At 49.3% G+C, this 22,523-nt stretch overlaps 1 protein-coding gene across 3 annotated transcripts in view; it reads left to right on the top strand.

The window, feature by feature from the left end:
- Nucleotides 1–17,732, top strand: part of Ascc2 (activating signal cointegrator 1 complex subunit 2) — a 46,821-nt gene extending 29,089 nt beyond the window's left edge. For all 3 annotated transcript variants that reach the window (XM_031339976.1, XM_031339975.1, XM_031339977.1), the window contains 11 exons: nt 833–940; nt 1,140–1,208; nt 1,411–1,485; nt 2,853–3,039; nt 4,536–4,750; nt 5,645–5,764; nt 11,453–11,546; nt 11,625–11,746; nt 12,242–12,341; nt 13,536–13,615; nt 14,847–17,732. In XM_031339976.1, the coding sequence (XP_031195836.1) occupies nt 833–940; nt 1,140–1,208; nt 1,411–1,485; nt 2,853–3,039; nt 4,536–4,750; nt 5,645–5,764; nt 11,453–11,546; nt 11,625–11,746; nt 12,242–12,341; nt 13,536–13,615; nt 14,847–15,018 (1,342 nt within the window). In that variant the 3' untranslated portion in view covers nt 15,019–17,732. The remainder of the gene's footprint in view (nt 1–832; nt 941–1,139; nt 1,209–1,410; nt 1,486–2,852; nt 3,040–4,535; nt 4,751–5,644; nt 5,765–11,452; nt 11,547–11,624; nt 11,747–12,241; nt 12,342–13,535; nt 13,616–14,846) is intronic.
- The last annotated feature ends 4,791 nt before the right edge of the window (nt 17,733–22,523 follow it).

Here is a 22,523-nt window from a genome sequence, read left to right as displayed (position 1 = left end):
AGGAGTGGGGCTCTGTGCCCACCTTCCCCTTTAACTCAGCTAGGGGTGGGGCTCTGTGCCCACCTTCCTCTTTAACTCAGCTAGGGGTGGGGCTCTGTGCCCACCTTCCCCTTTAACTAGGATTTGGCCTGGCTTGAGTTTGTGCATGTCTTGTGCATTTTGTCAGAGTCTCTGTGAGTTTATATGTGTAGCTGCCCTTTGTGTCCTTGAGATCACCTACAGCCTCTGGCTTTACAGTCTGTCAACCCCTTCTGCAGTGATCCCTGACTTTTGGGTGAGAGGGTTTTGATATAGATGTACCATTTACAGACTAACATGTCATTCTCTGCACACTGACCAATTAGTCTATGTTAATCACCATGTACCACACAAGTAGGGATTTAAATATTAGTGATACACCACTATCTTGCTATAGGCCATCCTGTGAGAATTTTCTGAGAGTCTTTCTTTGTTCCCAAGTCCATTAATTCTGTGTGTCCCACCCCCACACCCCACCCCACCCAAATCCTAGCAGATAATGGCTGGTCCCTGCATGTAAGCTCAGCTGTTGCTTGAAGCTCTTGGTAACTGACCTTGCTATTCCTGATCCTCTGTTTAACTGAGACGTGATCTGGACCAGCTGGCTATTCAGTATTATAAGCTTTTTGTCAGCTGCTCCCATCAGTGACCTTTAAGACTGCCTCAGCTCTGAGGAGGCACCTGTAACTGCTGCTCCCATCAGTGACCTTTAAGACTGCCTCAGCTCTGGGGAGGCACCTGTAACTGCTGCGAAGAAGCTCCCAAGGTACCTTTCATCTCTTAAGTCTACTTCTCCTATCTCTGTCCATCAAAGGCTCCTGGGTGACATGTGGCAGAGGCTCTCCCATTCTAAGAAGAAGCTAATGGAGGTGTTTCACATTATCCTGAACCAAATCTGCCTCCTTCCCATTCTTGAGAGCAGGTAAGCTCCAAGGAGCCTCTACACATAGCAGGTGCTTCTCATCTCCACTCCTCCTTACTCTCTGCCAAACATAATGAGAAACCCAGAAAAATACTTTCTCCAACTGGTGAGAGACTGCAGAGGGGTAGGGAAAGCATCCATGGAGCCTGCAGCCCATGTTACATTGCATGAACTCATTGTCCCTCATGTCCTGTTCTAGCTGTGACAACATTCAAGGCTTCATTGAAGAATTCCTTCAAATCTTCAGCTCTTTGCTGCAGGAAAAGAGGTGAGTGGGACTGAGGTGGGACCAGCTCTGGGACAGGCCTGTGTCTTTCCCTCGAGGCCTTGCTCAGTGGAGCCACTAATATATATACTTACCATGACACAGAGGCTCTGGAGCCTGTGATTGGGTAGCATACACTGGGTGACCTGTCGGAGGACATTGTCCTTAGGGACAATGACCCTCCTTTCTGTGCTCTGCCCTACAGATTTCTTCGTGACTATGACACATTCTTCCCAGTAGCTGAAGACATCAGCTTGCTGCAACAGGCTTCATCAGCCTTGTATCCTACTATATCCTACTGGGCCAAGACCTGACTAGGTCAGACATGACATGCTGAGATCCAGAGGGGTAGAAGGTAACCCTGGAATACTCACATCAAGAAGTCTAACAAGGCCCCAGTTCGTCTTTCTGGAAGTGGCACCCGCTCTGATAGAGGAACAGGAGAAGCCTCCTCTCCAAGTGTGTTCTGCGGGTCTAGACCCATGTGTTCATGTAGTACTCTAGAAACCTTGAGCCCCATTGAAGGAGATGAGGACAGGGAAATGTCACATGAGAAGACCCTAGACAGCATGTCACATAGCAGAGCTCAGGGTGGACTCCGAAGAAAACAGCCAAGCCAAAGATAGGACAGATAGAAAATGGCCTGACCCGCCGGGCAGTGGTAGCGCACACCTTTAATCCCAGCACTTGGGAGGCAGAGGCAGGCAGATTTCTAAAAAAGAAAAAGAAAATGGTTTGACCCTAAGCTCAGGTTGAGGACAAGAATGTTCCCAGGAGAACTGGCTTTTTTTTTTTTTTTTTTTTTTTTTTTTGGTTTTTCGAGACAGGGTTTCTCTGTGTAGCCCTGGCTGTCCTGGAACTCACTCTGTAGACCAGGCTGGCTTCAAACTCAGAAATCCACCTGCCTCTGCCTCCCAAGTGCTGAGATTAAAGGCATACACTACCACCGCTTGGCTGAGAACTGGCTCTTTGAAGAGTCTTTCAATGTCCTGTGTGACTGTGTGTGTGTGGCAGTTGGGGGGCAGAAGGGGAGGATGTCTGATGAGGATGTGGCAAGTGATCTGGGGTTGACCAACATTCAAGGCCCTTGTGTGACACGTATGAAGAAGTTTGGGATACATGTGGGTTTGAAATAAAAGCAGAGAGATGGTGTGGGGACACCTTGGATTTCTGGCCCAGTGTCCAGAGTGGCAGGGAGAAGGGAGGCTAGGGAGGAGCTAGCCTTTGGGCCATTTCTACTGCTGGGTCAGGTCCAGTTCTGCCTCAAGGACCACCTGTAGGCCCTCAGCCCTTTTAAAATAGCCTCAATGTGGTAGACAGACGGTCCAGTGACAGTACTGATGGCCCTCTTGAATATCAGAGCAAAAGAGTAGCTGTTGGATCATCTAAAAGTCCAAGACACCAATGGTAATCCCTAGCCCTCTCTGCCCAGAGCTGCTCTGCTGGGCAGCAGGTGCTAGGGTTCAAGGCCTGCGTGGCAGTATTTTGACATGCTGTTCCATATGACACATACTGGGTAGACCAGAAAACCATTGGGAAAAGCCACATGGTCAGATCCTGAACAGGGAGTGAGAAGTCATACTACCCCAGAGCTGGGGAAGTGGGTCCTGAATTCACACAAGAACCCTTAACACTACTGCCTCTTAGGGATGAGACCCGGACTGCCTACATCCTACAGGCTGTGGAAAGTGCATGGGAAGGGGTGGACAGACAGAAAATCAAGGACATTAAAGACCCATCAAGAGCCAAGGATTCTAATAATGAAGTCACAATAACAGCAGAGCCAGTCAGTGAAATGCCATTACAGCTGGAGAACTCTGAAGAGGATGAGGAGGTATATATCTGGACCCTGCCCTTGATTCCTTAGATCTCCTAGCCACCTCTTGGTAGCCACACTTCCTTCCTTTTCTGCCTTTAGGAAAGAGAGTCCTTTGGGATTGGTAGCTTCCAGCACCGGGGCTGTTTATACTATCTCTGTACAAAAGAGACCCAGCCCCTTGGAAACAAGGTCTCTTACTTGGTCCAAGTTAGCCTTGAATTCACAACAATTCTCCAGTGTTTACCTCCCAACTACTGAGATTACAAGCATGCACTACCATGCCCAGCCCTGTTGCCCTCTGTAAAATGAAGAGGTGAAGCTTTTGTTTGTGCTTCTCCAGCTCCTCCACATACTGAGTAAGGTAGAGCTCCTTTGGTGGCAGCTGAGAGTGATGCCTGGCCCACCTCCCACTAATCACAGGGCTCCACTGAACATGGTGGGAAGGCTTGGATTTAGTGCTTCCTCTCCCAGCTTTTCCAAGGTCAGCCAAGCCTGTGTGGAAGGGCTTCTCCCTGTGTGGTACAAACATGGAGACCACACAGTCTCAGGGTAGGCTGCTCAGTGGTAAACTGTTCTACTTGCCAATTACATGTAGCATATCTCTTGTGTTCAAGAGTACTTTGTACAGAGTTGATACTTTCAATGTACAGATAGGTGCAGTGCCTGTTTCCCTAAGGTTATTGGAGTTCCTGGGGATGCTATATGAAATACTTGTGAATTAGCTGGCCCTTAGTGCCTCATTAGCAAATGCTACTGTTCTTCCTGTTAGACCCCAATCTTTTCTCCCGTTTGGCGGCTTCTCTCAGCGGAGGTCTTTATCATCATCCTGATCATCATGACTTTTCTAGTGCTGGGATTGAGCCCAGGGTCTTGCTGATGCTGTGCAAGACCCTGGATCAAGGGCAAGGTCTACCACTAGTTATATTTCTAGCCCTTTATTGTTTTATTTTCCCATCTCCTTAAAAAGCATTATAAAATGAAGCCTCATTTGGGCAGTATCAGAAATGAAATGTCCTTACTGTAAAGAATGTTGCTTAAGGAGAGCATCTCCACACAGCCTTACTAGTAGTTGCTGCTGTTCTTCCAAGTCAGTCACCTTAGTAGTGTTGGTCAAGGACCACCTTGATCACTAACACATGACTATCTATGGAGACCTCCTGCATACCAGGCATTCTTCCCTGTGGGTAATGTGCATCTCTTCATTGAACCATTTGAAATAACCCTATGAGTTAAGGACACTTTGTCCATTTCATAAGGAGGAAAGGGTTCAGAGAGAACATACAGTGCCCTAAACATATAAGCAGCGGTAACTCAGCTGGGAAGCTATAGAGCCGCTTCTTCCACAGGTGAGAACAGGGGCTCAACTTCAGTCACTTGGCAAAAGTGACAACTGAGGCCAGGCCAGGCCCAGCCAGGGCCTGTGATGCCAACTTCAGTGCTGTTTGGAGACTCTGACCCTTTTTCTTGCCCAGCTCAGTCTTTCCCTGCATCACTCTGGCTCTCCATTGCAGTGTATGGGTGCAGCAGCTGCCCTGGGCCCTACTGTGAGTGGTGTGGAACTAGACTCACTCATCTCCCAAGTGAAGGATCTGCTGCCAGACCTTGGGGAGGGCTTCATTCTGGCCTGCTTGGAGCACTACAGCTATGATTCAGAGCAGGTGATCAACAACATCCTGGAGGATCGGCTGGCCCCTGAGCTCAATCAGCTGGACCGAGGCCTAGAAAGGTGGGAGAGAGAGATGGGAAGAGGTCCTCAAGGCAGGAGTCCCCTTACCCTGCCTCCCAGTCTTCCCTAGACTGGGGACTCAATTTCATCTTTTTCACAGCAGTGTTGCCAACAGTTTGAACTCTTTAAAGAAAGAAAAGAAGTGCCCTCTTTAAAGAAAGAAAACCTGGGGCCCTCAAGGTTCTTAGCATACAGCTGGCCATCCCTGCCAGACTTAGGAGGACTTACTAGAGACTAGCAGTGTGACAAAGGGCAGTGACACCCCTAGCTCTAGATCTGTGCCATCCTTAGCACATTCCCAGATTCTGAGTTAAGACAGCCAAGCCACTCACTTTCTCAGCACTGAACCTCTTGGTTTGGGCCCACTGCTATCCTGAAAGACTCAGGAGATAGCAAGAACAAGGACACACGTGGATGTTTCTTCCATGAACAAATGATGTTTGCCAAATGAATGAGTGAAGCTAGCTTTGTGCCTTCGGACGCATTCCTCAGCCTGTATGTGTTCCATTTTACAGATGAGACAGTGCTGAGACACGAGACAGATTAGGAGCTGAAGGTATAGCTCAGTGCTAGAGCATGGGCTTATCTTATGTGAGGTTGTACATGGCATCCCCAGTACCAAAAGCAAGTGGCACTACCCCAAAAATAAGAGGATGAATGACCTATAACTCCCTGTCTCAGGGCTCTGGTCCTCAGGGAACGAAGGTGAAGTGTGGCTGTGGGTTCTTACAGGGACTAGGTAAGGAGAACAGAATGAAAAAACTTAACTCATGTCCTAGGCGCAGCTTTTAGAATGCAGTGAACAGTATCATGGGAAGACACAGTGGGGCCTGGGGCACAGGTGGGTGTTAGTCTGCAGGGCTTTTTCAATTGTTTCTGTGCTGTGGCCCCCAGACAAGCGAAACCCGACCCTACACCCCTGTTGTCATCACGTCACAACGTCTTCCAGAACGATGAGTTTGATGTGTTCAGCAGGGACTCAGTGGACCTGAGCCGAGTGCACAAGGGCAGGAGGTGAGTGTGACACAATTAGCTGTGAGTCTTCCACTTCAGAACACCACCACTCTTCTTTCTAATTCACTTTTATTTTATTTGTATGAATGCTTTCCCTACATGTATATTTCCATAGAGGCACCTAGGACAGGAATTAGACAATTGTGAACTGCCATGTGGGTGCTGGGAACCAAGCCTGGGTCCTCTGCAAGAGCAAGTGCTCTTAACTGCTGAGCCATCTCTTCAGCACCACAGGGGTCCCTTGCCAGCCTGCAGAGCAGGTTCTTTAACAGTGTTCTCTAGATCCAGCTGTGTGCAGTGCAACTCTTAGTGATACCTCCTTGTTAGTGGTAAAGGCTAGAGGGCCACATCTGTCTCTTGTCCCTCTTATCCTTTGATACGTGGACTATTGGCTCTGTGGGTGTAGAGCTAGACAGTGCTTCCTAGAAGCCACTTGTTGACCTGATTTGTGACAGGCTGTGGAAAATTAAGTCATATAAGTTTTTTCCAAAGATGAAAAAATTCTGTTTTAAGGTTTTCTTTTATTTGTAGCTCAGCTTCTTCTTACTCTCTCAGCATTGAAAAGTCCAATCATGACCTATTCATTAATTCACCAAATATTTGCCCGGTGCTTATCGCCCTGGATTAATTTAGAACTGTAGCTGTAGTAGGGAGCAAAGCAGACACTGCCTATGTCCATGTGAAATTTGCATTGTTCAGCTCATCAAACAGGCATTATAGTGGGCAGCCTCCAGGGCTCCTGCTAGAGGTGTCAGCTGAAGGGAAGGCTCCTCTGAGAAAATGACAGAGCTGAAGGATGTGTCGAGGAGGCTCTGCACATACCAGGAGGGAAACTTCCCAGGCTGAGTTAGCTACAGGAACAGTGGCTTCAGGCCATTGTGGGTGTGGTAAAGGTGCCATGAGCTCATTAGTGTTACATTTTATAAAGGTCACCCAAGCTGGGCGTGCTCACTCCTGTCTCGAGTTCAGACACTAAGGAGAGGTTTCATGGCTACATAGGGAGTTCCATCTCGACCTAAGTAAGACCCTATCTCAAAAATGAATAAATCAAGTACTGGGTTTTGGAACTCTTTCCTGAGAAGAAACTGAATCAATGGTGATGGCAGAAAGTATGACAGCCAGGTAAAGAATGGGAGCAAGAAGAGTTGTTAATTCTGCTTCAGAGTTCCGTAGCCACATTGGCTCATAGAACCCAGAAATCCAGGAGTTCTGCTCAAGTGCAGCCTGTGCTGCCCCCAACATAATGTTAGAGGCAACAGAGTGCAGCAAGGGAGGAAGCTGTCAGCCTTGTGCCCTGGCGCTGTGTGCCGCCTGAAGTTTGTGGCTAGGGGCTCAGCAGGCCCAGGGCAACTCTGAAGTCATCCGGCTTGCTGGACAGGAAACCCTGGCACATTGCTTACTCACTCAAATTGTGACATCCCTGGATCCTTCTTCTTCCCCCCATCCCCCAGCAGATCTCTCCTGGTGGCTGCTGTGTGGAAGGGTCAAACAGGTCTTCAGGACCAGCAGAAGGCACAGGGGGCCTAATTGGTCTGTTCATCCACATTACTTAGCATCTCTGGACACAGGCTTTCCCTTTGACATTCATCTGTAGATTCACCTAAGTCACTACTCATCCCCACCCAATCGTAGGTCACCTGTGAGCATTTGCGAGTGGGTTGCTCTCAGCTGTCAGGGTCACGAGAAGGGCTGAAGCAGCCAGGTGTCCTGAAGGCTGTATCCTAATTCTGGGGCACACTGGCTGCCAGCAGAGCCTGGATGACGGGTGTTTACCAGTCCCACTCTGCTGGGCAGCCCAGGGGCAAGGATTGTAAAGAGGCAAAACCTTCGTTCATGTGTTCAGTATTTATCCACTCAGCAAATATTTATTAAGTGCTTTACTAGCACGAGATCCTGTGTGAGGCACCAGGAGAACAAGGTGAGCAGGGCACCCTGGCTTTGCCAACAAAGGGCAGAGACCGTGGGAAAGACAGATCATCAAATAAGCAGGTGCACTTGGAGTTCAACAGGGACACCTGTCCTGGTCAGGGCAAGGTAGAAGGGTGAGGGCCCTGCGTTCAGGTGGCAGGTGGAGAATTAAGTAACACAAAGCCTGTCACACCTGTGTACATGTGCATCGACTCTGCAATGCACACATATGCATTGACTCTGTTGAATATGCTTGACAACTTTAGGATCAGGTGGGGTCTGCTACAGAGGGGCAGAGGTGGGGCTCTGCTACCCAGGTGGGGTCTGCTACAGAGGGGCAGAGGTGAGGCTCTGCTACCCTGTGGTTTTTATTTGCTAACAAGCACAGGTGGATCTTTTCCATCTTCTGGGACTCTGCCTTAGGGGTTCTTAGGGGGATGTGGGGGGTGGGGGGACGGAATTCAGCTATTTGGACTTTGGCTACTAGAAACCATAATGCCAAGAGGGAGTCCAGATGGGCATTCTTGTCTCTTATCTTTTTGTTGGAGATGCTGAGGATAATAGCCAGGGCCTTGCACATGCCACACAAGTGCTTTCCCAGTGGCCACACCTCCAGCCCTGTTCTCGTTTTTTTTTGGAGAGTAGTAGAACCTGTCCGAAGCTTCCGTGTCTTTCCATGTGTCATCAACAGAGCTGGGCCAGCCTTTGACCCTTGGAGATGGCGTGTAAAAGTAGATGATCTAACCCTGAGTCCCAGCAGCCAGTTCCTGGCTTATAGGCCTAGTACATGGGAGGCATTGGAGCTTGAGGCCAGCCTGGGCTACATCACAACAACAACAACAACAACAACAACAATAATAATAATAATAATAATAATAATAATAAAAAGATGAAGTCTGTTAGAAGACTATCTAGACTAGCGGGTACTTGGCTTGAACAGCAAGCACCTTCCCCCAGTGTATCACAGCCAGTGAAGGAAGCTATGTATACAACATGTGGTCCTCTAATTCCTTTGAACTGTTCCATGGAAACCTGGACGATAACAAGAGTCCCCTCAACAAAGGTTCTATGGCCAGATTGTCTGCCTCTTGGAGACTCACAGAGTATACTAGCAGGCAAAACTGAAACACAAGAAACGGACTCATTGTGTTGAGTGCGGCAAATGCAGGTCCCTGTCTATCTTTTGTGTCTTTTTTGTTTGTTTTGTTTTTTTTCTGTCTAAGACAGAGTCCATTCTAACTCCAGGTAGCTTTAAACTCACTTAGAAGCCAAAGCTGACCCCGACCTTGTTTTCTCCCTCCTCTGTGTCCCAAGCACTGAGATGGGGGCTGTACATAGTGAGCCACTGTGCTCAGCTCCTACGCATCATCCCCTCGGTTCATTCCCAGCCCATTTGAGGGATGAGTGCTGAAAGCAGGACCTAAGGGGTTGGGGGAGGGGTGGCCTGGAACTCACAGAAATCCTCCTGTCTCTGCTGCCTTAATACTGGGCTCACCCTACTCCTACCGCCATTTTTTTGGTTTGTTATTACAGATGGTTGTGAGCTACCATTGGAGTGGTAAGAATTGAACCCTGGTCTTTTACAAGAGCAGCCAATGCTCTTAACCATGTCTCCAGCCCTGCTAGTGCTAACAGGCATGCACTGTCACAACAAGCACAGAACTAAGATTTAATGAGGCTAAAGACCTGGCTGTGACTACACAGCTTAGTAAATGCAGAGTAGACTTACCCCTTCTTTAGAAGCTGTATGACTCTGGACAGGCTCCTCCGCCTTTCTGAGTGCTATTGCTTTCTCACCTAGAAAGAATGGGGTGTGTGTTGTCTCTGTAGGACATAAGAACCTGTTTGCACTGGGCCTTACAGAACAGGGGTGAGTAGAGGAGGAGACAAAGGCTGACCAGTTTCAGGAGAGCTGCGCTTACTGCCACTTTGTAGGAAGCCATGATCCCAAAGGCAGTCTCTGAAGCCCCTATTGCCTATTTCTAGAATAAAGTGAAGGCCTGGCTTATTGAACGGATCTTTCCCAACTGCTTGTGATCTTTTTTCTCCTTTGCTGCAAATCTAGTCAAGAAGCCAAGTGCAGTGCCCTGGATAGACTCCCAGGCTCTGCTGCCTGTGGTTTCCCAGGGTCCAGGTCGGGTCCGTAGAGGGTGGCTTTTACATCTGGCCCTGCAAAGAGCCATAGAACTAGAGACTACCCAGCACACAAGAACTGCCTCAGTGGGGTGAGGGAAATCAGAAGCCTCAGGGGGCTACCAGTTGATAAGGACACCTGGTTCTTAGTTGGCCCCTGGCCCAGCACAGAACCTGGCTAAGTACAACATGACTGTGTTCTCACCAGCTACCTGGTGATAGAAAGATCCTTTCATTTTTTACCCCTTTACCAACCTGGCAAAGAGAGCCAGGTGCAGTGCCAAGGTCACTGTAGCAGGTCCACAGTCCCAATCCTGGTGGCTGGAAAAGATTCCTGGAGAGGTTGGTTGGTTGGTTGGTTGGTTTTTAGTTATTTTAAGACAAGGGCTCATGTAGTCTAAGCTGACCTGTAGCTATGTAGCTGTGGGTGACCTTGAACTCCTGATCCTCTTGCTTCTTCCTCTTACTCTAGGATCATAAGCATGTGCCACCATGCCCAACTTTGGTATTTTGTATTTGAGATAGTGATCTCTGTAGCCTAGGTTGGCCTTTAACTCTTGGCAATTTTCCTGCCTCAGCCTCTATAATGCTAGGATTATAGGCATGAGTCAACTATTGCCAGCTAAGATTCCTGTTTACCTAAGGTTTTTCTCAGATCTAAATCAAATACAACATCCTTTCTGTCCCATGGTGGGGCTCCTGGTACAATCAAATACACTCTTGCCATAGGGTTTCCTCACTTCTGCCCCCAGACCCATGCTGGCACCAGTCGGTGCTCACTTCTGTCTCTTTCAGACAGTACACCCACCTCCATTCAGCATATTTTGTGCCTTTCACCCACAACTCTACTCTGAGTACAGATACGTATCTGACCCATTTCTAGATCTCCTCCATTCTCAGCCTTAGAATGGTGCCTAGCATGTAGTAGCCCTTTAATAAAGATTGCCGTGGGGCAGCAAAGCTTTACTGACCACACTGAGGCTACAGTCTCAAACCTGTCCGAGGCTCCCAGACAACACTATAGACTCCGATACCTGCCACCCACCCAGAGCCAGTTATTAGAAGGTCTATGCAGAATCTGTGTGTCTTTTTTTTTTTGGACCCTCTCCTCTTGATACATGCCAGAGACCAGATCTCATTGCTAAGCTGAATCTCTTGCTTGGCATCTCTAATTGATTTTCCCCTGCAGGGCCAAAAAGGCCCTGCCTGACAAGCCAAGTTTCTCTACAGGTTTGCAAAGCCACCGTCAAGAGACCTAAGACCCTGCTGACACTGATGTGCAGTTCAGTGTCAGCCAGGTGTGTCCCTTCCCCCTCCACTGCACCCATTTGTCCTCACTCACAGTGGCAGTTGGACTAGCAGACTCTCCTCCTCCCACGGTGCTCTCACTTGGAAGCTGGCACTGTAGAACAGAGACTTAGGTGCTGCTGTAGTGAGGGGGGAGGGCAGACCCCCTCTTGCCTTGCCCAAGAGACCTTGGGTCTTTCCTGGGCTTAGTACAAAACTGCATGTAACCTTAGCATGATCCAAGGTGTAAAGAAGTGAACCCAGCCTCTCTCTGGGCCTTTACCCTACCCCTACCCCCACCCCCACAGTCTTCCTGACCTGATGCTGTCCTCCCTCTCTCCCTGCTGTCCTTGGCTCCAGGAAGGAAGAGAATGTGAGGAGCCTGGTGAATGACAAGCAGGCTGTGGTGGCACAGAGGCAGCGCTACCAGAAATACAGTGTGGTTGTGGAGGAGGTAGGAGCCTGGGCTTCACTGGGTGTGGGAAATCAGCAGTCCACCCCTCTTCTCTGACCCACGAGTGTGCTGTTGTAGGTCCCCCTGCAGCCAGGAGAATACCAGGCTGATGACTATGAGGACGAGTATGATGACACATATGATGGCAACCAGGTGGGCGCCAACGATGCAGACTCTGATGATGAGCTCATCAGCCGCAGGTGAGCTGTAAGGCTGACATAGCCAGTGTGGAGCAAAGACCACCAGCACCCAAGCCACAGCCTGGCCTCCCCAGCTTCCCAACCCCTCCCCCCTCCACACATACACCCCTGCCTCCCCCACCCCACTTCAGCTCAGCCCAACTATATCAGGAAGCATTTATTTGGTCTTGGTAAGTCATTTTGCATGCTTTTTCTAAAGTACAGAACATTTTTCTCAGCAGAATCTTGTAGAGATTCCCCATTGCAGATCAAAGCAGGGCTTCCCTGATGAACAAAAAGCCTGGAGATCCCTAGGGCTCAAGCTCAGCTACCCCCTGCTCTCTCCTCATCAGACCGTGGGACCTTTCTTTAAAGAATCTGGGAACTAAAGAGAAGCCTGCTTGAAAAGCCCTGTGGGGTTCCTGGCTTCCCTAGCAGGGCCTACCTTCTCCCTGAGGTAGGAGGCTGCTCCAAGTGGACTCAGTCTTTGATCTTGCTTTCTTTTCCAACCCTCAGGCCCTTCACCATCCCTCAGGTGCTGAGAACTAAAATGCCTGGGGAAGTGCTGGAGGAGGAATGTGATGAAGAGGATGAGGTGGAAGAGGAGGCCCCCAAGGTATGTCCTAGGCAGATGACAGATAAAAGAAGTGCAAACTGAAGGGCAAACTGGAAGCTCTGTGCCTGTCCCTCCTTCCCTCCTTCCCTCCCTCTGCCTCTTGGAGCATCCTAACACAACTGCTGGTTTGGGGAAGGCCCTTTGAAGAACAGACCTTTTGGAGAGCTGCTGGCTTTAATCTCACCTCCACTGCCCAGGGGGCTCCTGGGGGACAAATCAGAGACTGGGTCTGAGCAGGTGAGTTCATTAGGTGTTATGGTCTAGGAAAGGGAAGGGTAGTTGATTGCTGTGGAGCCCAGATAGCTGTTTTAAAAATCAGAAAAGACTTAGAAGCCTGAGGCTCTGGAGCCAGCTAGATCCTGTAGGTCTGAAAAATCAGTTTTAGCAGCTAACCTTTTTCTTCTGCTGAAATCTTAACTTGTAACTCAACATAGAAAACAGATGAAATGATCTCACTCCAGTGGAGGCAGTAGCCAGGCACTCACAGTCCTTAGCAGCCCCAACAGGGGACAAACAGAGATGTTTACAGGGCTGTGTAGAGGGCCTGGTGGGAACTAGCATGCTTTTGAGAAGCACACAGACTCTCAGCCACACCTCCTCTTTGCCCAACCTGGGTTTAAATCCACATTTGATATGAAGTTACCATCTTTCCATGTCACTAATTCTATTCCTTTAGATTTGTTTGTTTGTTTGTTTTTAAGATATGTTATCTGTCAGAGCCTGCTGGTTTCCTGAGATCCCAGCTTTCCCCTGCACAGGCCCACCACCTTAGACTCTGGGCACAGAGAGCTTAAGAGGAGCTCTCACACACTCCGCTTTGGCACCAGAGTGAGGCCTGATCACCACCTACCCACCCATCTACCCCCAAGTCTCAGGACAAGCATGCTTCCAAGGGCCTCACTTGGCTTTCTGCCCTTTGTGTCCTTTCCTGTTGGCCTTCTCAGCCAACACCACATGCTCCCATTGATGTGCCTCCTGTGGTCCTTTCACCCCAACAACCTACCCTACATCCCTCCAGCTCCTTCCTTAAAGAAAACTTCAGATAGCAACCAGCTCCACCCCAAGTGCCTACCCTGCTGTAGCAACCCATACCCCCTTGTGGGTACATCAGGGATCCCTTCCAGCATGGCCCATACTGCCTAGGGAAGTGGAAAAGCTCATGATTACAGATTTTGTTTTCTCTTCCTTCCACAGCTGGACCATTTTATTCAGGATCCTGCAGTGCTGAGGGAGAAGGCTGAAGCCAGGCGCATGGCCTTCCTCACCAGGAAGGGGTGAGCATAGGAGGAGACCCATCAGGAGAGCTCGGCTAGCCATGTGGGAAACCCTGGGGCCATTTTTGGGTAGTTCCTTAGCTAACATCTGGCTCTAGGAAGTAACTGTTAATATCAGTATCATTCTCGCTATTGGCTGAGAGACATTAAATAACTCAGTAAAGGTCATACAGCATTAAGTGGCACCTAAAAATGAAGTATGTGCCTATAGTCTCAGCAATTTGGGCTAAAGCAAGAAAATCATTTGAAACCAGGATTTCAAAACCAAAGTAGACAATGTAGCAAAACTCTTTTACACATGAATATAGCCAAGATCACAGTATAAGCCTGTGATCCCAGTATGCACCTGGGGAAGGCAAGAGTGTCTCTAGTTCAGGGGGCACATAGTGAGAGGCTGTCTCAAAAACGAGTACCTAAAAAGGGTTGAGCCCAGATGGCTCAGCTTCATGTTCCCCACTCATAATGAGTACCTGACAGACAGTGTAAGTCTGTCGTCAGCGTTGGAGAGTATGAGCAGAATCAAAGGCCCAGGCAGATAACACACCTTAGTCGCATAGAGTCATGGTAGGGACACTGGGCACTTGAGCTAGGCCCCAGGAAGCACAAATCTGTCAGAGAGGGTCTTTCGCAGGGACCCCTGCTATGACTTTCAGGCTCCCTCTTTTTCTTAGTGGAGAAACTGGCCAAATGGGCCAAGGATAAATGCAGCCTAGGCTCTGGGTATATAGGTGAGACCTCCCCAAGAGACATTTGATTTTACTCCAAAGGCAACAGGGAGTCACAGGTTGTTGGTCAGAGAGCAAGGCTACTCTGGCTTCTTCCACTCAGCCCCTTGACGTTAATGTTCCATGCAGACCCTAGAGATGATGGGCTGAAGAGACCCTCCATGAGCTCTGTCAGCACATTTGGCTCTTGGGAACCACCAAGTTAGGACCTGGTGTGTAAAATATGAGCATTGCCTAATTTGGGTGGGGTGGGGAGGAGGTGTCTGTGTGGCAGAAGGAAGGGACCTACCGTTCAGCAACTGATGTTCATACTCACAGATGGTGGTGGGCACATCTGGAGGTGAGGCTCAGGAGAAAATCAGGCCTGGGGCTGGGTTCCATTTCCCTTCCTATCTAGCCAGGGTATGTCCTCACTGGACACCAGCAGGGTGGGCTGTGGGGGTCTTCCAGTCAGAGCCTCTTCCAGCAGATTTCCCTTCCTCATGGGGCGGATTTTACTCCCTTAGGTATCGGCCTGAGAACTCAACTGCAGTGACAGGTAGCCCCCGGGGCCATGGGCAAAGCCGAGAAACCACCCAGGAACGCAGGAAGAAAGAAGCCAACAAAGCAGCCAGAGCCAACCACAGCCGTAGAACCATGGCTGACCGGAAAAGAAACAAAGGCATGATCCCATCCTGAGGCCACAAGCTGCCTGGATGAGGGGGGCCCTTTAAGGCAGCTCTGCCCTCAGGACCACCACCACACCTCACCTGCCAGCCAGCCGTGAGCGCCTTCTTATCAAACACACAGTGCCTTATCCTTTGGCGGAGGAATCCAGTGCCATCAAGCAGGCTGTGCCCCAGCTGGGCTGCCGGGAAAGGATGGGGATGCAGAACCAAAGTGTCTTTCATCTTGTGCAGTGAGGCACCACCTCTGGAAGTCCTGGATGGCAGGAGTCCTGCATATTAAGAAGCAACGAAAGGCCTGTGAATAAAGTTTCTGACCTTCCGACAATGCTCCATGACATGCTCCAGCCTTTTCCCTCTGTCCTTCCTCTGAAACTGAAAGACAAGAAGGCATAGTGGTCCCCATACTCTGTTGACTTTCCATCCTTGCCCTCTTGGTGCATCTCCTAGTGCTGTTCTTCCTTGCTGTGTGACCTCTGTGCCTGTGGAAGGAAGTGGCCAGTGTGAGGCCTAAGGTCCATCCCTTCTGTGATTACCTCCTGCACCGCCTCCTCAGAAGGTAGCTACTGTTGTCTGTTACAGGACACATGAGGGGAGTGGGATGTGAAGGCTGAGAGTGTTCCTAGGCCACAGGAAGGAAGTGACAGAGCAGGTCTTGGAAGCTCAGTCTGACCCCTGGCAGTATAGACTGTAGACCCATGTAGATTACGTCAACCCCTGTGTCACAACTGGCACAAGGCCACTTGGCCAGTTTCAGTGTGTCATAGTTATAAATGTACTGTTAGCCCCCACCCTCCCAATGCAGAGATTGGAAAGCTCTAGAAAGAAGTGAAGGTATGCTGCCAAGTCCTGTTGAAGCAAGGACTAGGCTGGCTTCCAGAGCCCCTTCCCCACGTGGCCCACTCTGCAGTGGGAATCAGCTAACAGGTCTCCTGGGTTTAACTGACGTGCAAGAGATATGCAGTGGGGTCTTTGCTGGGCTGATCATGATGCAGCAGGCCTGGAGTCTTACCAACAGATCTTTTAGACGCCAGGGACATTGATTTGCTTGTAGCTAGGACTAGCAGGCAGACAGATACTTGATAGATTGTTTTATTAGGCCAGACTGCACAAGTGAAACTAAATGCCAGTCCCTCTGTGTCTTGCTGGCTTCTGGGAGCGTTTGAGACACAGGTAGGGGGTGGGATCCGCCCCCAGGGCTGCTGAATTAGCTGAGATCTGGCAATGTCAGCCATACTGACAGACAGCAGGGGAACTGTTTCCTCCTAGAGGCACTTCCCAGGGCCCAGTTCCCAGGGCCCAGCCGGGTCTCCCTGACTAAACTCAGACCAGTCTGCTGTCTTGTGCAAGGACAAGGGGCTTGGGAGCTCCTGGTCTTCATCTGCCTTACCTGCTGCTCTTCCCTGCAGCAACCCTCATCTGCTCTTGGCCATCTCCTCCTGCAGCCACCTAGAGGACCCAGGTTTCCTGGGAGCAGTCGGGCTGAAAGGATATCACCATCTCTTCTGTTTCCTAGTACACTGGGCCAGATCAAACATAATGCCCCCTGAGGAGCTGCTGCTTGTATCTTTTGGCTCTCCAGGACACCCTTCCAGGGTGCTTTGAAGCCAACCCAGAGCAGCCTGTTACCCCATCCCCTTCAGCCTCAATGAGATGAATGGCACTACTTGGTGGTGGTGAAGTCCCTGAAGATGAATATTGAAGCTGTTGCTCAGTAGGAGAACACTTGAGTAATATACACAGGCTTAGGTTTGTCCCTTAACTATTTATGTAAGGGAAGTCCCCAAGGGATTCTAAATTTACTATTTATATAAAGGAAGTCCCCACGGGATTCCAAATTTAAGATTAGCATCCCAAGAGTGTTGGGTGGGTGAACCATTTGGTCCCTAGACCCACCTCACCTCCACCCCCTGCTGTCCTATGCGGGTATTTTCCAAGTGCCTTTTCTGTGCCCTACAGAGAATATGACCATCACAGATGTTTCTGGAGAAACTTTTTTTCTGAGACAGGGTTTCTTTGTGTAATAGCCCTTCCTGTCCTGGGCTTTGTAGACTAGGCTGGCCTCAAACTCACAGAGATCTACCTGCCCCTGCTGGGATTAAAGGCATACACCACCATGTTTGGCCCTGAGGAAACTTTTAAAACTTTGAACCTCTAAAAAGGATACAAGACCCAAGTGTCATTATTCCAGTGTCTATAAATAGTCAGCCACAAGAGCCTTTGTGCCCCTGTGAGGCACAACCAGACATGGATTATAAGAGACCTAAGAGCCTGTGGGGAGAGCAGAGCAAGCAGTCTGCCTATAGTGTCTTAGTAGTGGATGCATGACCTTGTCAAACTGCCCCAGCTGAGGCTGGAGGAGGAAACAGTTGGCTCAAGCCTGCACTGTCACTGCCCTACCAGGAGCTCAGATTCAGCGACAGTGCAGGGAAATAAAACCAGAGTTAGACATGGTGGTGGCACGCACGCACTTCTTGGGAGGTAGAAGATGGTTCAGGGATAGCCTAAGCTATATGAGACACTGTCTATAAATAAAAACCAAATATTTCTGAAGAACAGACTTTAAGAGGCAGAATACATGAACATAGTGTGAGGCATTGTTTGTGAGAATGTTAAAGCTCCTTTTGCACACAGACCAACATGGAAGAAACTGCGTTTGTGAAGGTGGTGGCAGAACCGAGATCCCTGCCGTTGGCAATAAACAGGCTTCCCGTGTGTTTTCCTGGAGTCCATTCTCTTGCTTAATCTTAACAACAGTGGATCAGGCGAGAAGATTGCGGTAGAGAGGCCCAAGGTCACTTAGCAAGGGACCACAGGATCAGTCCCAGGGATGTCTCCCAAAACCATACTGTCCTTTCTCACTGCAGTCAAAAAAGGCACAGGCTAGTCCTTCCAGCCCAGAGTGCCTGGACACACTAGGCTGCTAGAACTCCTGAGTACATGGAATATTGTCCCACGGAGCTCTCACTCACTCTCGCTCCCCCTTTCTCTGCTTTGTTTCCACTTCCAAGAGGTTTGTTTAATCTGCTGTTCAGCCTACTGAAAACACTTTGTGTGTGTGTGTGTGTGTGTGTATTTTTAAAGTACTGTTTTTGAAGCTTTCTTTAGTTGGTATTTGTGTGTGTGTGTGTGTGTGTGTGTGTGTGTGTGTGTGTGTGCATACACACATGAGTTTATATGTACCAGGTGTGCAAGGTGCCTGTGCAGACCAAAGGAAGTTGGATCTCTGCAATTATGAGCCACCCAACATGGATGCTGGCAGATGGCCTTGGGTTATCTGCAAGAGCAGTATATACTACTAACCTCTGAATCTTTATATTGTCCTGTGAGATAGGATCAAATCTGAGATCCTCCTGCCTCAGCCTCCAGCATGCAGGGATTACAGGCATGAAACCTCTCCTTAAGAGAAGGGGAGGTCGTGCAGTGGTGGCATGTGCCTTTAATCCCAGTACTTGGGAGGCAGAGGCAGGCGGATTTCTGAGTTTGAGGCCAACCTGGTCTACAGAATGAGTCCTAGGACAGCCAGGGCTACACAGAGAAACCCTGTCTCAAAGAAAAAAAAAGGGGGGGGGTTTGTGTTGTCCTGAGCAGAGTCTGAATGGCATTGAAGCCTGGGAGAAGCTCTGACCACAAGCCCAGCCTGTCCCAGGGACTGGCCCCCAAATAGCCAGCATCCATTACTGAGAAGCCAAGAGTGGGGGACTAGTACCCTATTTAGAGCGTGCATTCCAAAGCCCTTAGTGTCAGCATGTGTGCATAAGGCCCACCTCTGCCCTCTTGGAAGTCACAGTACAAAGGGCATGTTGGACATTAAGTGAAATATTTTGGAAAGGCAGAAAGAAGCCAAGAGCAGGACTGAAGAAGCCCAGGCTATCTGTGCATTGGGCAACAGCAAGAGGTCACCAAAGGCTTTGGGGCTCAGCATAGCTTGGCTCACAGTGGTGGGGGATACAGAGAGGAGTCAGACTTTAGGAGAGCTGGTTCTGGAACTCTGCACTGAAGGGGAAGAAGAGGAGGCTCAGAAGTAAACAAGGTGGGTTGGCACAATCCCACCTTTAACTTTCCTAAAGGAGCCAGGGTTCCAGGGACCCATGGAGGAAGGGTGGGCTGGAATCCATAACCAGGCTGCTAAGCTATCCCTGGCCTCCCCTCTTACCAAGATTCTTGGATATATAGCAACAAAAGGTTCCTGGCAAAGGCCAAAGGTGGTGGCTGCAGCTCTGCAGCCCTAACCAGGGTTGCAAAGTTGATTTTGGGACGGGAACAGTAGCTTGGCCGTCAAAAGTGCTGGCTGTTCTAAAGGACCCTGGTTCAGTCTCCGGCACCCATATGGTGGGGCTCTGGAACTCCAGCATTGGGGATCAGAAGCCCTCTCTGGCCTCCAATGTGCACTGCATATATGGGGTGCATGTGCACAGACAAACATGCAGGCAAAACACCTACACAATTTTTTTTAAAAGGTTGGTGCAGATGACAAGACCATCTGCAGACCTATGTTGTAAGCAGGATGTGAGTGAGGGATGAGTCCCTGAAAACAGCCATTAGAGTTTTGCCTTCATATCACAGGGAAAAATCTCTACCTTCAACTAGTGAGAGGGCTTTACACAGGTATCAAGTGCTCCTTGGCATACTCAGCTTATTTAAACCCCAGCAGACCCTGTGTCTTCCCCTGCACCTCTAGCAAATTGTCATGAGGATGTGAGTTGAATTTCTGTGGGGCTCTCTCCCTGACACAGAGTTTCCATCAATTTACGTGCTGTGGTCTGAATGACTAAAGTGAGAAGCACTAAGTTCTAGTTTTCCAAAAAGGACATCATGACACCAATTTTTCCCAGTTGCAAGACACTCACCACCCATCACTGTGACATGTCTCTTAAAGTGTTCTGCCATTCCAAGGAGGTAATTATGGCTCCCCACCCCACCCCCATAAAAGTGGTTTTCATACAAAAGCCAAAACAGAAAAGGAGCCTCCTGGAGGCTGAACCCTGATTCCTGAAGTGCCCAACATGGTCTTTTAAATGTTTGTGCACAAGCTCAGTCCTGTTCCCCTCTCACATTCTGGTCCACTTGCTCAGCGGTCCTTCACCCAGATTCTCAGGCCTGCTCATACCGGTTCTTTTTATTGCTAATCCGTTTATAAAGGTGGATGGGGGAGGGGAGGTGTCAAAAGAGCAGTGAATGAAGGCCAGGAGCTGAGAGGTAGCCTAGCTAGTAAAGTGAATGCTGACTGAGCATAAAAACCTGAGTTCTGATCTCCAGCACCCAAGTAAAAGCAATAAACCAGGAGTGATGGCGCATACCTTTAATCTCAGCACTTGGGAGGGAGAGACTGTTAGATCTCTGTGAGCTCCAGGCCAGCCTCATTTACACAGCAAATTCAAGTAGCAACAGCCTGCAGCAGCTCAGTCCTTTGCTTAAAGATGCAAAGTGGCCAAGGCAGAATTCAGCCAGCCTCCAAAGCCCATGCCCTCAACCCCTCAGCTTCCTGCTTCTCTCTAGTTGGCACTTGATATGGGAGGAAAAAAAGTATTTGCTTAACATGGACTAGGGAGGTTCATGACCTCCTTGATTCTAAACATGGTTCTTCTGGTGATACAATTTAAAATAGAAATCATTCTGTAAATAGAGAGGGCCAGAGGAAGGGGAAAGTAGGTAGCTGAGCAGAATACAGCTTTACCTTTCCACTTTACCACAGCTTCTATCCATGGAGGGGGCGGGGGTCTCTTAGGAGGACTCAGTTGGAAAGGCTTCATTTAAGGAATCAGACATCCTACGGAATTGCCACCCGCCGGAGGCTGGCTGGTAGTGGCCCCTGCTGCTGGAGGCCTGCACAAGAGGAAGATGGATCTGCGCAGACACCAAGGACAGGGAAGTGAAGAGGATTCAGTTGCTCAGAGTAAGGTGTGAGGTGAGATAAGGGCTGCCCTGGAGTGCCTGAAGTCTAAATAGTGTCGGAGATACAAGATTGCCAGGGACATAGGTGGCAATCAAGAGAACAAGATCAGGTCTCAGAGGGAACAACAGCACACGAGACACTTAGATGATTCAGCGGCAAGGTCCCCACAGCTCTCAGCCCTCACCAGATACGTCAATATGCTAATTCATGCCGCTCCCTGGAGACTGGACAAGGAGCCCCCATTTAGTTTTCTTAAAAATCTGTTTAGACGCCGGGGCAGTGGTGGCGCATGCCTTTAATTCCAGCACTTAGGAGGCAGAGGCAGGTGGATTTCTGAGTTCAAGGCCAATCTGGTCTATAGAGTGAATTCTAGGACAGCCAGGGCTATATAGAGAAACCCTGTCTCCAAAAACAAAACAAACAAACAAAAAAATTGTTTACACAAACTTGAGGTGGGAGATTCTTGATATAAGCATTACAATGCCATGTCTGGATTGAAACAAGATATGAGGGCAGAGAAATCAGCATTTGAATAACACAAGGTAGACCTGCACACTGAGCACAAAACATTATGCCTACAGGTTGGTTCTTTCTTCCCTACTGAGGTGGGGTCTTTCTTCTTGGCTCTGCCTTGGGGAGTTCTGCAGGCTAGCTGGCTTCAGGCCATTTCTCCTGCCTCTTTTCCGTCTCTCCTGCCTCTTTTCCATCTTGGTGGCGGAGTGCTGTTATTACAGGTGGTGTGCCTTTTTTTTTTTTTTTGCCTGTAAGTGTGTCTGTGTACTATATCATGCATGCCTGGTTCCCAAAGAGACCAGAAGAAGGTATTGAATCCCTGGGATTGGAGTGATTATGAACTACATGCCATCTGGGTGCTGGGACTTGAACTTAGGTCTTCTGGAAGAACAACCAGTACATTTAATGGCTGAGCCGTATCTTCTCCAGTCCCCTATCCCTATGTCAAACTTTTTTTTTTCTTCAGACAAACCAGAAGAGGGTGTCTGATCTCATTACGGGTGGTTGTGAGCCACCATGTGGTTGCTGGGATCCGAACTCAGGACCTTCAGAAGAGCAGTCAGTGCTCTTACCCGCTGAGCCATCTCCCTAGCCCCTATGTCAAGCTTTTTACATGGCTTCTGGGATTGAATTTGAATCATCAGGTTTGTGTGGCTAGCACTCTTACTGCTGAGCCAATTCTCTGGTCTACAGAGATAGGATTTTTTTTGGGGGGGGGGCGGGCTTCTCTGTGTAGCCTTGGCTGTTCTGGAACTCACTCTGTAGACCAGGCTGGTCTCAGAAATCCACCTGCCTCTGCCTCCCAAGTGCTGGAATTAAAGGCATGCACCACCACCACCTGGCTCAGGGATAGGATCTTAATTCAGCCATTCCCTGTTCCATAACCTATGACCAGGGACAGACTGCACAGCTCAGCAAGAGTGCTGGTTCACTGGGTCATAAGACAGGTGCGAGGAAGCATGAGTCTACACAAGCTTAAAAAATAGGATCTTGATCTTGCAGGCAGTGGGAAGCCTTGAGAAGTATTTAAGTTCCAGAGCTGCCCTGGGAGCACCACAGGGATATAAGGGACCAGAACAGTCTGAGATGCTTCTTTGTCAAGAGTCTGG

This window comes from Mastomys coucha, unplaced genomic scaffold (assembly GCF_008632895.1).
Source record: "Mastomys coucha isolate ucsf_1 unplaced genomic scaffold, UCSF_Mcou_1 pScaffold22, whole genome shotgun sequence".
NCBI classification, from domain to species: Eukaryota; Metazoa; Chordata; class Mammalia; order Rodentia; family Muridae; genus Mastomys; species Mastomys coucha.
Note: the sequence above shows the minus strand (reverse complement) of the source record. Positions and strands in the feature narration are given on the sequence as shown.